This window comes from Notamacropus eugenii, chromosome 7 (assembly GCF_028372415.1).
Source record: "Notamacropus eugenii isolate mMacEug1 chromosome 7, mMacEug1.pri_v2, whole genome shotgun sequence".
Classification (NCBI taxonomy): Eukaryota; Metazoa; Chordata; class Mammalia; order Diprotodontia; family Macropodidae; genus Notamacropus; species Notamacropus eugenii.
Window position 1 is genome coordinate 91,798,487 of NC_092878.1, and position 16,490 is coordinate 91,814,976.

The 16,490-nt window shown below is 36.9% G+C and overlaps 1 protein-coding gene across 3 annotated transcripts in view; it reads right to left on the reverse strand.

Moving 5' to 3' along the window:
* Positions 1-16,490, reverse strand: part of GPM6A (glycoprotein M6A) — a 526,020-nt gene that overhangs the window by 238,325 nt on the left and 271,205 nt on the right. Inside the window, exon 1 of one of the 3 annotated variants that reach the window (XM_072623643.1) lies at positions 9,249-10,080. The exons of the other annotated variants lie outside the window; for them this stretch is intronic. Within the exon in view, the coding sequence (XP_072479744.1) occupies positions 9,249-9,285 (37 nt within the window). The 5' untranslated portion in view covers positions 9,286-10,080. Of the gene's footprint in view, positions 1-9,248; positions 10,081-16,490 lie in introns of those variants that run through there. 3 annotated transcript variants of the gene reach the window in all.

Sequence of the window (16,490 nt, forward strand, 5' to 3'; positions counted from 1 at the left end):
ACTTCCTTTCTGTAATCCCACATTGATATATTACAGACTGACTCCATAGATATTCTTTTCCATCACCTATGTGCATGATTTATACTTTAATCCCCAAGAGTGTTTTGTGGCAATAGTTTAATTAGGTTTGTTCCAGTTTATAATAATTGACCTTATAAAGCACTTTACAGCTTACAAATTGATGTCTTATCCTATAAGATTTAAAGGACATGCTCACTAAATAAATAACCCATTACACTTACACCAAGTCAGGACAAAAGAATTAATGACAGTTTGTTCACTTGTGTTACAAACATCTGAAATGATTTTTTAAGCATTCCTGAAATTGTCATATGTAGGAAATTTTCCTTTTCTAACATAATTAGGGTTTTTTTGCTTCTATACAATAATCACAATCATATGGGTTTATAATTGATGATTTTATAGGCCAATCAGAAAAAAACCTTTGAGAAAACCATCACTATCAACAAACTAAGCAAACTAAGTCAGATGTATGTATAATCATAACCAAAAGTCTAAACTTTTTTATTTCAAAAATGCAAACGCTACTTGACTAGATTTCCATAATGGGACAGCAACATATGTAATTATGATGCTCCATTGGCTACCTTCAAGTATGTCACTGAGCAGCTGAAACCCAGGACCTCATTCCTTTTGTTCTCTTGATGTCCGCATTTCTTGCCAGGAAATGGGTGAATGATTCATGGCCAATATGAAAGTTAGCTAGCAAACTTCTAAGAGCTATTATCAGGCTACTTCTTTTAAAGAGGTCTTCCTTGACTTCCAACCCAGGCACTCTATTAAGAGGAGTGTAATATGGATAATTGTGCTTCAAAAAGCCACTAATCTCTGATGCTTTGTCATTTATAAAGCATGCAAAACCTATATCTTGTCCCTTCTGGAGGAAAAACTAACAAATAGAAAGTCAGGTCAATACTGTCACTATGTGAACTTTCACAAGAGGCAAAAATGATTTTCTACTAAAAGAAAATCACTGGGAAAGTTACCTTTCAAAACTTAATCAATAAAAAAATCCAACACCAATCAACAAACATTTATTAAGCACCAACTATATTCTAGATATCATGCTAAACTCTGATGATAAAAAGAGAAAAACCAAAGAGTATGAGCTTGCCTTCCATGGGAATTGTGGAGTAGAAGGAAGGAGGAGAACAACATGAACACAGAAATACATAAAAAACATATAATTTCCTGGGACAGAGAGAAGTGGTACTTGACCTCCACCTTGCAGGAAGTTAGGAATCCAGCAGGCAGAGTTGAGGAGGGAGTGCTTGTTTTCCGGGAACGGGGAACAGTCTGTAAAAAGGAGTAGTAACTGGACATGTAAAGTCTCACCTACGGGGAACCACAGTCTCGATGAAACACAGTTCATGAAGGAGAGTTAAGTAAAATAAGCCTGGAAGAAGCAGACTAGAACCAAATTGTAAAGAGTTTTAAATGCTAGAGAAATTGGGATTTTTTCCAAGAGATAGTTGGGAGCCAGTGAAGGTTCTTAAACAGTAGCATTGTTAGACCTCTGCTTTAAGAACACCATTATCTTTACAAATGAACTGATTACTGTTTTCAGAATATATTTTTTGTGGGAAATCACCAACTTCTGTTCTACCTATGATAGATATGTGATCAAATTATGTCAAAAGGCAAAAATATGTTGTAATAAAAAAAACAGAACCACAAGATAGGATAGATATAGGAAAATACTTATTTTGAAGACTTCCATTTCAAGGAAAAGCAGATGGTTTTTTATTACATTGTGTGTGTCCAACCACTTCCTGTGTTATAAGAAAAACCAACTATAAAATCAGTTGCTAAACTCTGATACTTAATTTAATACTCATTAAAACATAACTATACAATGATCACGGAGTATACCTCTTCAAAGAGAGCCATGTTTACCCTTTTGTTATTGCTAAAAGAAAATAGAAGACATGAATCTTGCCAAAAATTGTTCAGTAAAGACTGACAGTGGAAATTCCAGAGAAGAAAGGATAATTAGAAGTCAGTAAAAAGTTTTACCTGACTTAATTCTTCATGGCTCCTGAGTGTAGAAAATATTATTCAGGTATCAATGCATGGCTAATATAAAAATAATTAATAAGGAGAGGAGAATCTATTTTTACCCTTTTTAACCCCAAATTTCTAAACAATAAGAAGAGTTCCCCAGCACCTTTCCCTGGGAAGATCAAATGTTTTATGGACTTCATCTTAATTACTCAACTTCACTAGACCACATAAACCAAAAGGATCATTATTTCCTCTCTGATGGATGAGGAAACCAGCTTTCATGGAGGCTAAGTGGCTTGTATTCAGTGTCATCAGTGTAGAATTTCTTCTGTTTCTTAGGGCTTGATTCACTACAGCAATGTTTGCAAAAGCAGGTACCACAAAAGGCCAATAACTCCCACCCCAAGCTTAGAAAACATACATACCTGAGAGCCTAGAAACAACGTCCTTACCTTCTACCCCAGTTTCATTCTCCTAGAATTTTGTCCAATGAAACCTAAATGCAAACTTTTCATTGGCTAATCATTTTGGCCTAGGACAAAAGACTAATTTCCTCCTTAAAATCCTAGAGGAAAAAGCCTAGCCCAATCCTCCTCCCCTTTATTTTTTCTCAGCAGAGGAGGGATGGGAGTTTATTTCAGATTAGGATATTTAAGACAATGTTCACAACATGAATAGTGACCATTGTGGAAAAACATGAATTGTTTTTGTTTTTTTTTTAATAACAAGAGCTAATCCACAGCTGGGCCACCTGTTATTATGGATGCTTTCCAATTGGATTTCCCAAGATAAGCCAAGTAGCCTGAGTCTATATTTGTCGGTATTAAAAGCAGGGTAAGGACTAAAGATTTCAACAATTACAGGCTGGATAGGATCTTGAAGATAATTTAGCAACTAAATCAAGTCCAATCCCCTCATTTCAGAGATGAGAAAACCAAGGGTCAGGAGACAGCCATACAGCTGGAACCAGGATTCAAACTAAGGTCTTCGGAATTTAAGATCTGTGTTCTTCTAACCATATCATAATTTTGGGTTTAATTATGTGGCTTTGATTCCAAAGGAAGTGACTGTTTACAAAGAAGCTGCATGAATTTTTCCCAATATCTCAAAAAAAATCATAAACCACATCTTCTTTCTTTCTATAGATTAATCTATTGTTGGTGAAAGCCATCTATTTTGGAGGCCCTAACATGTTTACTCAAGTTACTAACCCAAAATCTAATGAACATCTTTTCTCAGTTATTCTTTCAATGAGATATTTAGAGAAGGCTTCAATTAACTTGGGTTAATGAAGAGTCTATTAGCATGTTTTCAAAAGAATGGATGTGAAGTGGTACAGAAAAAAGCAAGGGCAAAGGATGTAGAGTTAGAGCAAAAAAGTTCAAATCCACAGTCTGCCATTTTACTCCCTGTGGACAAGTCATTCCATATCTCTGCGTCACAGTTTCTTTATTGTGATGTTTAACAAGTTTGAGAGACATAGTTTCTGGGTAGTATATGCTAGTATATTATTAATAAAATGGTCAATGGCATTCTTAAATTTCAAAGACCCCTCATGGGACCCACCCAATGCACTTGGAGGGGTGGTATTCCTGAGCGTGGCAATTATCTCTGGTTTACAAGTAATGAGAGAGAATTGGAGGGGTGGTGTTCTGAGGGTGGCAATTAACTCTGATTGGTTTACAAGTAATGAGAGAGAATGAATATTATAATAAGAGGTGGACCTATTCTAATAAGGAGCTAGAGGGAATGTGACTTTGATCATGTCATTTACTTCCAAATCACCCCCAGCCTGGAGAAATCTAGATAAAGGATCTATATTCCCCCACCCAAGCCTGAATAAAATCCAATGGACTGGAGCTTCTCCTTAGTTGAAATTCCTAGTAAGGTTGGGTGAGGTAGCAATACCCAGAGTGAGGAGAATATTATCATCAGTCCTGTACTTCAGAGGCTGTCTTAAAATGAGGCGGGGAAAAGAGAAAAAAGCTAGATCTCCCCAAATCATTGGTTATTAATGATCATTTCTCTCCTTATCTAGAAAATGAAGGGATAGATGGACCAGATACCACCTAAGGTCCCTTACTACTCTAAATCTATGATCCTGAATACTCTCAATTCAGTAAAAACAATTACTTCTATATCCCCTATAGCTAAACAGTTCAGTTATAGCTACAATGTTTTAGGAAAGATATTGCCAAGATCGACAACAGGAAATGGAGGGGACTTGAAGTTAATGCCAGGTAAGATTAGTCTGAAGGACCTAGAGTTTTTTACTCTAGATAAAAGATGACCTGTAGGCAGGGATGGTAACTTCCTTCAACTTTTTGAAGGGCTGTCTGTAGGACAGTGACTAAATTTATTGTACTTGGCCTCAGAGGGCAAAAGAAATATCTATGACTTCAGGAAGGCAGTTTGGCTATATGGAAGTATAACCTTAGAAATAATCAATCTGTCCAAAAGAAAAATGGTCTATCTTGGCTGATAGTGAGTTCCTCATCACTAGAGATTCACAAGCACCAGATGGAAGAGCACTTATCAGAGGTTCTGCAGAAGTAATCATTGTTCAGGTATAGGTTGGAATGGTGACCTCTCAAGACCTTCCAACTCTGCTATTCTACAATTTTATAAAGATTTTTGTTGAGTATTTAAGAATTCTAAGGTGAACAGGATTCCAGATTTTAAAAAAAGTTTTAAAACAGGTGCTATGAAAATATCAAATGACAAGATTCTAAAAGTCTCATTTCAAGCTCAGAAACTATGGTAACTAGAATATAGAAAGTTCTGAGTAATAGCTTGCTCGGTTTTTTTGGAAATTTACCTCATCTCTCTCCACTGACAGGTGTCTCATAACTACACAGGATCAAAACAGGAAACTAAATTAATTTATTCAATTCACAAAGACCATTCCATGTTAAGTAAGTCTAAATGCTGGTCCAAAAAAAAAAAAAAGCATAGCAATCAAAGTTCAGTATAGGTTTCCGTGAATCTAATAATAGATCCCTAGACTTTTGTCTACTCAAGACCTAACACCCTACTGCTGAGATGCCCAACAAAGAGATCAATTATGACAATATTTATCCAACTGAAATTTGTCCACTTGGAACTAGACTGATATTCTCAGCTCCCTTTTAATAAGTCATCAAGCTGGAAATGCAGTATAACCACCTGAGGTCATATCTAAACTAAGGCATTAGCCAAGAAGTGAAAGACTTTTAACCTCATTAAGATTTCACCTTTCCTTATTATTGGGGGAATTCCCCATTCCCCTCATTGGCCACTCCAGTTCTCCCTCCCTCTAGAAGTTAAGCTAAGCAGATAATGGCTAAAATTGCCTATAAAATATCCACCAGCTCTTTCTGGGTCTAGTAGTCCAAACACTCAAGTAGCTAGGCTATTTAAATGTGGCTACAGTGAAGTTTGTGGGGTAGTAGCAAGCATCTTAGATTGTAGTGATTGGTAAATATTTGCAAATAAATGTATAATTTGGTGCCATAACAATACATTAACAATTCCTTATGGGTAATGACTGGTCATCTAATCGGGTAACTTGGGTTAAACTAAACTTCAGCAATTTCTGAGTCCTGGATGGTAAAATTTTTCAGGCAATGATTATAAAAGTATCTAGTTATTGCTTAGAGGCATTTCAGAAATGAAAAGAAGGAAAATAAAGCTGTATGATAATGAATTCTGGAATCATAAAATATATGGAAGTTTCATGTAAGCCTGAAAATGAAGGAACCTAAATTCAGGTTCTTAGAGAGTCCAAATAAAGTAATTAGAATAAGACAATAAAATGCTTAAGAAACTAAACAGAACAACTAATGGTAGCTTTTGAGGGGCCAGGAGGGAGACAAGAAATACAGTGTTAGGTACTTATGATGTACCTTTATCCATGAAGTCTTATTTGATTCCTCCATCAGTATTTACCTTGTCCTTTGAATCACAGTAAAGCTTTGATATATTTTAATAAATTTATGTTATGTTATATATCATATTGACCTGTGTTTGTATCTCATTCTAAATTCTAAGCTTCATGAAACCAGAACCTATATATTGTCTTGAAGAACGTAAACTCCCTGAGAACAGGGAATTTCATCTTTACCTTTGCAAATTCCAGTGCTGAGCACAAAGCCTGGTACACAGTAGCTACTTAAATAGATGTTTGTGGAATTAGCTAAATTTGATCTCTCCCCCAGTGCCTAGCACCACAGTGCTTCATACACAAAGGGCATTTAGTAAATATTTGTCGACTTCAAGCTAACAGCCATGAAACCTGTAGTTTGGAAGCAGTGATCATGTTGTGACCATTAACATGTGTCATCCCTATGTGAAAATACCTTGCCTCTATTATCAGCTTCATATATTGAAAAATGCAATAGGAAAAATAGCTTCTCAGGATTCTACAGAAAAATCTGAAATAAAGACATCTGAAATGATTAGCTTTAAGGATGAGCACTGGAACTACTGACTTCTATCATGGCTGCTATCACATTCTACAGCTGGAAATACTTGGTGAGGTAAGCAGAAAGAAATACTTTTTAAAAAATGTTTCCTGAGATTTTTAGGAATTAAAAAAGAGGGAGAAAGCAGCACAAATCAAAATGCATGATAAAGGTCCAAAGGAAAGAACTGTAGAAATTCTCAAATCAAATCCAAAGAATGTGATGGAATGACAAGCTAAGGGGGCAAAAATCTGCACCTGTGTAGAGATATCATCATTGTAGCCGCTGCCTCCACCACCACCATCATTCTCATCCTCCTCCTCATCATTCTCATCAACATAACATTTATATAATGCTTTTACAAAGCATTTTGAATTATCTCATTCAAATATCTTACTTTAAAGCAGTACATCCATCTAAAAGCAAGGGACTCTCATTTTTCTGGTGTCATGGACCCCTTTTCACAGTCTTATGACACCTATGGATTCCTTCTCAGAATAATATCTTCAAATGTATATAACATACTACATAGGACTGCAAAGAAACCATTTATTTTGAACAGTTATCAAAATATTACCCCTTAAAAGGTCAAAGACCCTACCTTAAGAACCCTTGTTGTATGCCTTTTTATCTAAGCTACTTAGAAATCTGTAAAGATGTCACCAGTTTTTCAGAAGTCCCCTCTAAGCTGAAAAATCATCAGGTTTCTTACTATCACCTGCAGCAACCTCATATGTATATCTCATACCTAAATTCTAGTAGCCCTCTTTAGCAATCAACTCATGTGGAGACTTAGAAACAGAAGGGTGAGAAGAAATACATGGGGATGAGAATTCCTTTTCTTAAAAAACAATCCATAAATCTTGCCATTTTAATTGAACATACTTTTCCATTAAAGTAAATATCCTTTTCCCCCCAGGTTTAGCAGATGTTTTGTCACTTGTTTGTGATGGCAACTGTGCTTTTAAAAGGGGAAAAAAAGAAGATCCTAACACATCATCTCCAACTGAAAAAATCAGACATGTTTTCCGCATACCCTGGGATAATGACAATGATTAATTACATCATCTGTCTTGTTTATTGGCCCTTCCAAATACTTATTCAGCTTTCCATGGCATACACAGTATACCAACTTGTTCACTCTTTTTACAGGGTACTTGTGGGTAATGTTAACATAATTTTAAAAAAGAACACGAATATTCTCAAAGCCAGCTCACCATCCAAACAACACCAGCATTGAGATAAATCTCTTTGGCTCAGCTGCTTTACTTCTCAATCTCTAAGGCAGACACCTCATTTTGAAGAATGCTCATATCACAACCAACATAAAATCATAATATCTGACTCATTTTTAAAAGATTGGAACCCCACAGATGCTTGCCAGTTAAAGCTTTTCAACCTATCTTCTCTGATTTGCACATTTAAAACTCACTAATGTAGATTATTTGGTAAAGGTAGTGCAATCTTTTAGTGAAAAACGGTGCTGTTAGCATGAGTGAAGCTGTCTATGTCTACAATGTGGAGTAGTGTATATCCATCCATCATTACAATGTGTACACAAATCTGAGATAGGCTTGATACCAGTGTTTTCTGACTCTGACCTGTCTGAATCTATTTGGTACAGCTAAAATCAAGTAAAGAGAAGAAAGCCCAGAAGAGTGAAATGTGTCGATAATAATGACAGAGCATGCCAGACTTGGGGCAAGCAAAGAGATTGATACTAAGTTACCTGCTATACCACCTCCAATCTGATAACAACCTAGAACAGAGGAGGGGGAGAGAGAAGGATTTACATGAGATTTATATCCACTTTGATTACTAATCCTTAATTCCTTTTTCACTGCTGTCTTTCAACCCTGACTCTTCAAAGTGTCACCTGGTAATTTGCTTCACGGGCATTTTCTAAATCATTACATAAGACTGAGTGCTGGCAGCAAGGAAAAATAGCAGCAGAGGTGAAAGCTAAGGTACCTTCCAGTCAAGCCACTTGACACATAAAAAGATCTTAGAGAGGGTTATTTAAAATGAAACCTGGGTATTACATCTTCACAAATATGACTTAGTAAACATGATTTAAGAAAAGAAAGAAAACATGTCAATGGTTGGGTCTCCCTTTTGTACAAGTTCAAATTGTTGGGCTTTGCAGAGAAAAGCACAGACATCACTGGGAAATTTACGAACCTTCATTCAATAGATACCAATGCCAGCCACCTTCCAGAGACAGAGAAAGGAAATTTAAGAAAAAAAAAAAAGAAAAAAAAAGAAAAGGAAGAAAAGACAACCAACACACACACACACACACACACACACACACCCCAATACCCTAAATATACTATTAGTCTTTGTTCCACAAGACACCCTTTTCCAAGGTGAAAATAATGGTTATATTGTCAAGGTTCAGGCTGCAACTATCAACAAATATTGAGAGAGGGGCTCTATCCTAGGTCACAACAGGGCTCCCTTGACCCAGCTCGACAAGCGTGAAAACATGAAATAAATGACGGTTAACAAAGACTGAACCAAAAGAGCAGCTAGTGCTCGTTAAATGCTGATCAAAATTCTCCCTCAGCAAGGATTCCGTGCCTTTGCATGCCTCTTAGCCTCAATATTCACCAGTAATCATGACATTTGTGCCAAGCATTAATACAAGTGGCCAGTGAGCAAAAATCCAGAAAGAAAAATATGCCTTCAGAGTCATGAGCCTTATTGGCATGCCCTTAAAAGCCAACAAGGACACTGCAAAATAACCGAGTGGCAAATAACCTGTTCCCAGCCCACTACCTTTTTGTGTCTGTCCCTCTTCCATATTCTCCTCCATGACTGCCTTTCTTCACTACGCGGTGGTGCAAAGAATTTAGTCAGAAGCTTCAGTGAGACGCTGGAGAAAGTGTGGCTCGTCCGCGTCCGTTTCTCCTCTTTTCCTGCGAAGCTCCCAAAAGCAGTGAGTGGGGAAGGCGAGTCCTCAGAGCTCAGCTGAGGCTCCCGCACTCCCCTTGTTTGCTGGGAGACAGGCTGTCAAGTGTAATTTCATTCAAATTACTCTTCCGTGAAGATTATCAATTTTTCCTCTCAAAGCTGCCCCATTGTGCAGCACTGTAAGCAGGTATTCAAACAAATAGCCGCGGAATTTGGGGGTGTGCTGGCGGGGGAGGGGGAATTTGGTGTCAGTCTTGGTAGCAGAGACTCTGAGATTCATAAGCCTCGCTTTGCATATACAATGGGGAAAAGAAATCGAGGTTTGTATTGAAATCTGGGCTTTAAATTGGAACCAGGCTGCACTGAGAACAGATGGAGGGGTGTCCTAACATGAAGCAGACCACCAACCCATAATTCCCCCTATTTGCTACCCAAGTGGGAAAGCCCAGACGCCTGTGGGTTTTTTATTCTGCAGTGGCTGTTTCTCACTCAGATACGTTACAGAAATGCTTTTTCATTTTCCTCTTCTCTAAGTATCTACTTAATTTGATTTAAAGGCTCCTGGAAAGGATGCAGTTACACTTATCTGAGATCTGATCTTAAAAGGCTGTTATTGAAAGGGTATTGGTAAGCTCACACCTTTGCAGATTTAAAAGTAGGCAGGGGCAAGATGTTGGAAGGAGATGAGCATATATATTTTTAAGCCTCAAAGGGACAGTATTTAAAGCAGTTATTTCACCGCAGTGGCACGGGATTCCTACGTGTAAGGGGAGAGGAAAGCGCTGAAAACAAATCTGTTGGTGTCTTTTGGATTTCAAGCTAGCTCACTGGAATGACATTTCAAAAAGGAGGCTCTGGGAATGATTTTGGTTGTAAAGGTGGTGGGGAAAGACAGGAGACTGGAGAAATTCTGGATAAGGCAGAGGAGGGACAGCGACTTGTTCTGGGAATTCTGCAGTCTGATTTAGAATGCAAATCACAATGCTGCAGTCTGGTAATAAATTAGCATTTTTGTACCTCGGACTGCTCAAAGGCAAAAGTTCCAGTACTTTCCAGAGGTGCACAGGAAAATAAACAGTATAGCTTTTGATTATCTTAATTCTTTCTGGACAGCGACAGGAAAGAATCCCTTCACTAAAGATCTCACACACACACACACACACACACACACACACACACACACACACACACACACACACACACACACCAGGGCAAAAGCATCAAAATGCCATATGTGAAATATATTTTTCTGGTTAAAATTGCCTAAAAAGCAATGCACTTCCAGAAAGATGCTTCCAGCATCCACTAATCTGTGTTACAGTATGTATTTACATGGCTTACTTTCAAAAGGAGCCAGTCTACATGCTTCTCCCACCTTAAAAAAAAATACCCAGTTTAGAAACAAGTGGATGACATCATTTCTCTCACCAAACAGTGGCTCAGCCATTATACTTGTGCATTCACCTGTTTTCTCTTCTGCTTTTAAAATTTAACAGACTGAATGATATCCAAAAAACTCAACACACACACACACACACACACACACACACACACACACACACACACACACACACACACACACACACACACACACACACACACACACCCCAAGCTAAAAATCATGTCTACATTGGATTTGAATTCTGGTTCAAAGGCTTCTCAGAAAGGCTAAGTTCATTCAGGCCACAAATTTCTAAAGGATAATACATAAGTGCCCATTCATGGAGGGGACAGGTAGGCAAGTGTCAGGCAGTATTAGTTACCATATTTTTACTTGTTTCTTCCTTGTTTTTTTCATTCCCACTGCCACCATCTTTGTCCATATCCACTTTATCTATTGATTGGACTAATACAAGAGCCCTCTCTGGTGCCTTTGGTGCAGGGAATCTTAATCTTTTCTGTCATGGACCCCCCTCAGATAATCTGGTGAAGCCTATTGACCCCTTCTCAGAATAATATTGTTATATACATAAGAGAAAATAGAGAAGTTTACAAAGGAAATCAATTATATTGAAATAGTTATCAAAATAAGAATTTCGTGGACTTCGCCAAAGAATCACTGAACTAGCCTCTCCATGTCCCTCCCCAGAGCATCCTTTGGAGAACTAACAAATCTTCCTGTTGTACAGATTTGATCATTGAATGTTAGAGCTTATTTCACTACTCAGAAATTCTCCATAGCTCCTTGTTACCTACTGTAACAAGTCCAAACTCTGGTCACTGTCAAGTCACTGACAAAATGAACCAATATATCCCCCCACTTCCCCTGCTTTGCTATCTTTGTGACTTTTTCTCTTTCTTTTAAATTTTCTTTTTTATTATGAATTTAGCTAACCTTCAGTGGTAGAGGAAGTTCAGTCCCTACCTTGACTTGTCATTGGACTTAAACATCAACAAACATGAACATTCAAATGTACAAAAGAAAGAGGGAGAAGGAGGAAGAAGAGGAAAAGGAGGAGAGAGGGAGCTATGCTTGAGATCAAATTACTCTTACATTTGTTTTTAAGTGTGTATCAAATTTAACAAAAAATAACAAAATTAGCTTGCTTGCCCATGTCCTCTTCAGGCTCTCTAGATTCTTTGATTTTTTTCATTTACTCTTTCCTTTCTTTTCTTCTTTTTTCTTTGTATCACTATCACTACATACTATCCCCCACATTCCCCACCCCCATGAGATCCTACTCTTGTAACAAATAACAAAAACAAAACTTTTCAACATTTTGGCAACATCTGAAAATATGTCTCCCAGTACATCTCTAGCCCAGAACATCTTCTGTCAGGTGGGACTATTGTTCTGTCATCCGACTTCTGAGGTAATCATTGATCAATGCCTTGATCAAAATCCTTTAAGTCTTTCAAATGTTGCGTTTGTTTACATTGTTGTAGTCACTGAATGAATTGTTCTTCTGGTCCTGCTTACTTGACTTTTTCATCATTTCATACAAGTCTTCCCAGGTTTCTCTGAATTTATACCATTCCAATACATTTGTATACCACATTTTTTTTCAACCATTCCTTAATTCATACCCTTTCTGTGTATAATTCTTTAGTACAACAAAAACGTTACTATGAATATTTCTCCCCTCTATCTTGGATCATTTTGGGGTATATGCGTACTAGCAGTACCTAACTCTTCACTGTTCTATGACTTTGGGGATATAATCCTAAAGTACTTTTGAAAATGGTATGACAAAATTACAGCTCTATCAACAGTGGAACAACGTACCTGTCCTCCCAAAGCCTCTTCACCAATATCCATTTGCCTTTTTTCTCATTGTTCCTAATCAGAGGGGGTGTAAAGTCAAACTTCAGAGTTGTTTTAATTTTCATTGTTTTGCTTCATTTTTTTTTCCATACTAATTTGGAACATTTTTGTATGGTTGGTAAAGTCCTGTATTTCCTCTTTTGAAGATTTCTTATTCCTTGTATTTTATATTTATTTCACATCCCTTGGATGTCAGACCTTTTAGCAGAGAAATTTGTTGCAAAGATTTTTTCCTCCTGGTAACGGTTTCCCTTTTAATTCCAACTTCGTTAATTCTGCTTGTCAAAACCTTTTCAATTTTATGTAATAAAAGTTATTTTGTCCTTTATCATCCTTTCTAACCTTTATTTGGTCATGGACTCTACCCATATTCATGGTTGGGAAAGGTATCTACTTACCTATTTTGACCATGTATTAATTTGGAACTTTATGGTATATAATACAAGGTATTGGTCTAACACTAATTTCTGAGAAAGTGTCTAATTTTCTCAACAGTGTTTGTCAAAAATATAAGTAGGCCTTCCTTTATTGGCATTCTTGTATTTCTCAAGGATTACCTTACTATTTATACTTACTATGCTTATGAGTCCTCTTTGCCTAATCTTCTCTAATCACACAACTTGTCTATTTTTTTAAACTGTAACCAATAGTTTTGGTGAATACTGCTTTGTAGGATAATTAAGATCTGATTCTGGTAGGTCCTGTTATTTTTTCATTCTCATGCTGAGGTCTCAAACAGATATTGGAGATCAAAATGACTTCAGGCCACCTCAAGGTTCTAGGGCACTGTATGCCTGGATACTTCTGCCTCATCTCTCTTTGGTGGATTCCCTAGTGCAAACAAATATCAGAGCTCCCATTAGTTTCAGGACCCTTAAACCCCATACCAGAAATCCTATGCATTTCTGATCATTCTCTTATACAGTTCTGGACTAGATAGAGGAGTTTATTGGGATTTTCCTTTGGTATTATTGATCACTGCTACACCTGCGATGCTTTTTCATCTTTACTATGGATTATTCTTAATGGAGCTGGGCTCAGCTGTAATCTTTGCTTTCACCATCTTTGCTAGAAATCCTTTGCAATTTTCTTATGACTTTCCTTATTCCTGAAATGACTTCCACCCACATCTTGGGCTTCTGAAACTTGACTGTGATATAAAATGTAAACTCATTGGGGATAGAGACCAGGTCTAATTTAGCACTGTGTCAATCTTCACCTTGGCATCTACCATAGTGTCTTATACCTAAAATGAGGTTACTGGATTCTTGTTGAATTAAAAAGAACAAAAAGATGAGGGATTTAGTAGCACTAAGCAAGATGCATATGGAGTGAATCTATTTGTAGAAGGAGAATTAAGAGATTTTCTCAGAAGAACTATGGCAGTGGTTGCAAAGGGGCAGAATTATGAACCACATGCAGAACTTTTGAATATTCAGAGACGTCAAGTCCCCTTATGTGAACAAATGTTAAATGGGTATGGTAGGTACCTTTCAAATACATATATATAGAACTCGCGCACGCACACACACACACACACACACACACACACACACACACACACACACACACTAATTCTTATACCCTCTCTTTCTCTTGCTCCCATTAAAGGGTAATTCCCAAAGGAATTTCCAAGCAATTACTAATCTGCAATTCTGCCAGGTTCCTATTTCCAAAGAGACTGCTTTAAGAACATTTCTTCTTTTAAATTCAACTTGAATTATACCAAAAATATAGGACAGGCCTAGGAAGATAAAAACAAAACCAAAGCTGGATCCAGAGTTTTCAGTAATGAATTTTAATTCTAGCTTTACCACTTAACTACTTTACTCAATGAACTCGAGTGACCTTCTGTTACCCTTAGGATCACATATACACATGACCTCATTTTATGACCCTTTTAGAAATTACTCTCTCCTACATGCTTTACAATCCAGGCAATATTATATTATAATCAAAACAAATAATAATAGCAGCTAGTAGTTATATTTTTTTTAAGATTTGCAAAGGGATTTGCATATGTTTCCTCATTTGATTCTTACAACAATCCTATAAAGTATATTTTATTACCCTCATTTTATAGATGAGGAAACAGGCTGATAGACTGATGTGTCCAAGATCTCACAGCTAGTAAATGTTTAAATCAGGATTCAAACTCAAGTCTCCTTGACTCTAAGTCCAGTAGTTGATCTGCTGTACCACCAAAATGGCAGTGGTCCTCACAAGCACCAAGTCATCTCTGGTCTCCATAGATTTTCATTAGCTATTCTGTCTACATCTGGACAACACTTCTTCCTCATATAACTCTTGGAACAACTGGTTTTTCCTCAAGACTCATCTCAAACATCACCTTCTACATAAAATGTTTCCTGGTCACCCAATATCTGGTGCCTTAACTTAGTGGTAGACTAGAACGAGCTTACACTGGCTGCCAAGAGCTGATGGTTAAATTTTTAGTGTGAGGATTACACCTTGGAAATTGGCAAACAGTACAAATCAGGACTTGATTTCTTGATTTGTTGATTATCCTTAAAGTGCTGGAGAGAATGGTTCATAGTGAAGTTTAACTTTAATTGTACACACAAACATACACACACACATACTGAAGGAGGGATGGAATAAGGGGAGGGAAAAGAGAGAGCACATATATATGAATGTATATATGTGTCTATCTATATACATTTGTGTGTGCGTGTGTGTATGAGCGTGTGTGTGTGTAGTTCCTCCTTGAGAATATAAGCAATTTGAGGTCGAGGATTGTGTTAATTTTGTAGTCCCAGTGTCTAGCTCAGTGTCTGGCACATAAGCAGTACTTAAGAAATGCTTGATGATTGATTACTCATGTGAAGGAAGTCACTTGACTTGTTTGGTCCAATTTCCTCATCTGGGAAATGAAGGGACAGGACTAAATGTCATTTAAGAACTCTTTCAGCTTTAAATATATAATCCTACTTTTAAACATAGATATTTTGGGTACTTTGGTAGCTAATTCAAGAAAATTGGGGTTCATATTTTGATTAATGGAAAGAAGCCTTGACCTACAACATAATAAATTATACAACCAGATAGCAACACATTCCCTTTTCAAAGGAATGACATGAAAATACTTTCAAAAGTAAGTGAGGAACTGCTTTAAAGATAGGACTATCGGTGACCCTAATGGCTATAAACAGTTCTGTAAATCACTAACCTATTACCAATGAAGTAAATCATCAATCCAGTCCTCACTCTAGCCTTATAAAGTTAAACCTCAAGAAACCGTTGGTGGTAGATTTGTTGCTTTCCAATAAATGAAAAATATTTATTTGGGGCATTGCATTTAGCTAAAACAGCAACTACAGGTTGTGCTATATGAAAGATGGAATATTATTGTATTGTAAGATATAATGACTATGAGGAATTCAGAAGCAAATGAGAATGTTTATTTGAACTGATTTGGAAGAAAGCTAGCAGAAACCAGAATAGAAATGTTATACACACACACACACACACACACACGGGACTCTTGCCATACAAATAAAAAGAATGCTAAAAGGCAGTCAGTCAAATTAATTACAGTGATTAGGTATGAGTAGTATATGATAAAACATCTCCTTTGTCTTGATAGAGTAGTAGAGATTTCAGTGCAAACATACTGGGACATGTCTTTGTGGTAAATAAAAGCATCTCTATAGCCATTTGTATGTGTGTATACATAAATATATAAATATATGTATATATGCATTCATATGTTCATAGAAATGTACGTGTGTATGTTAACACATATATACATACATATATATATATACATGATAAAATGGCCCAACTGATCTACTAAGACAATTCTAGGAATACAGATAGAC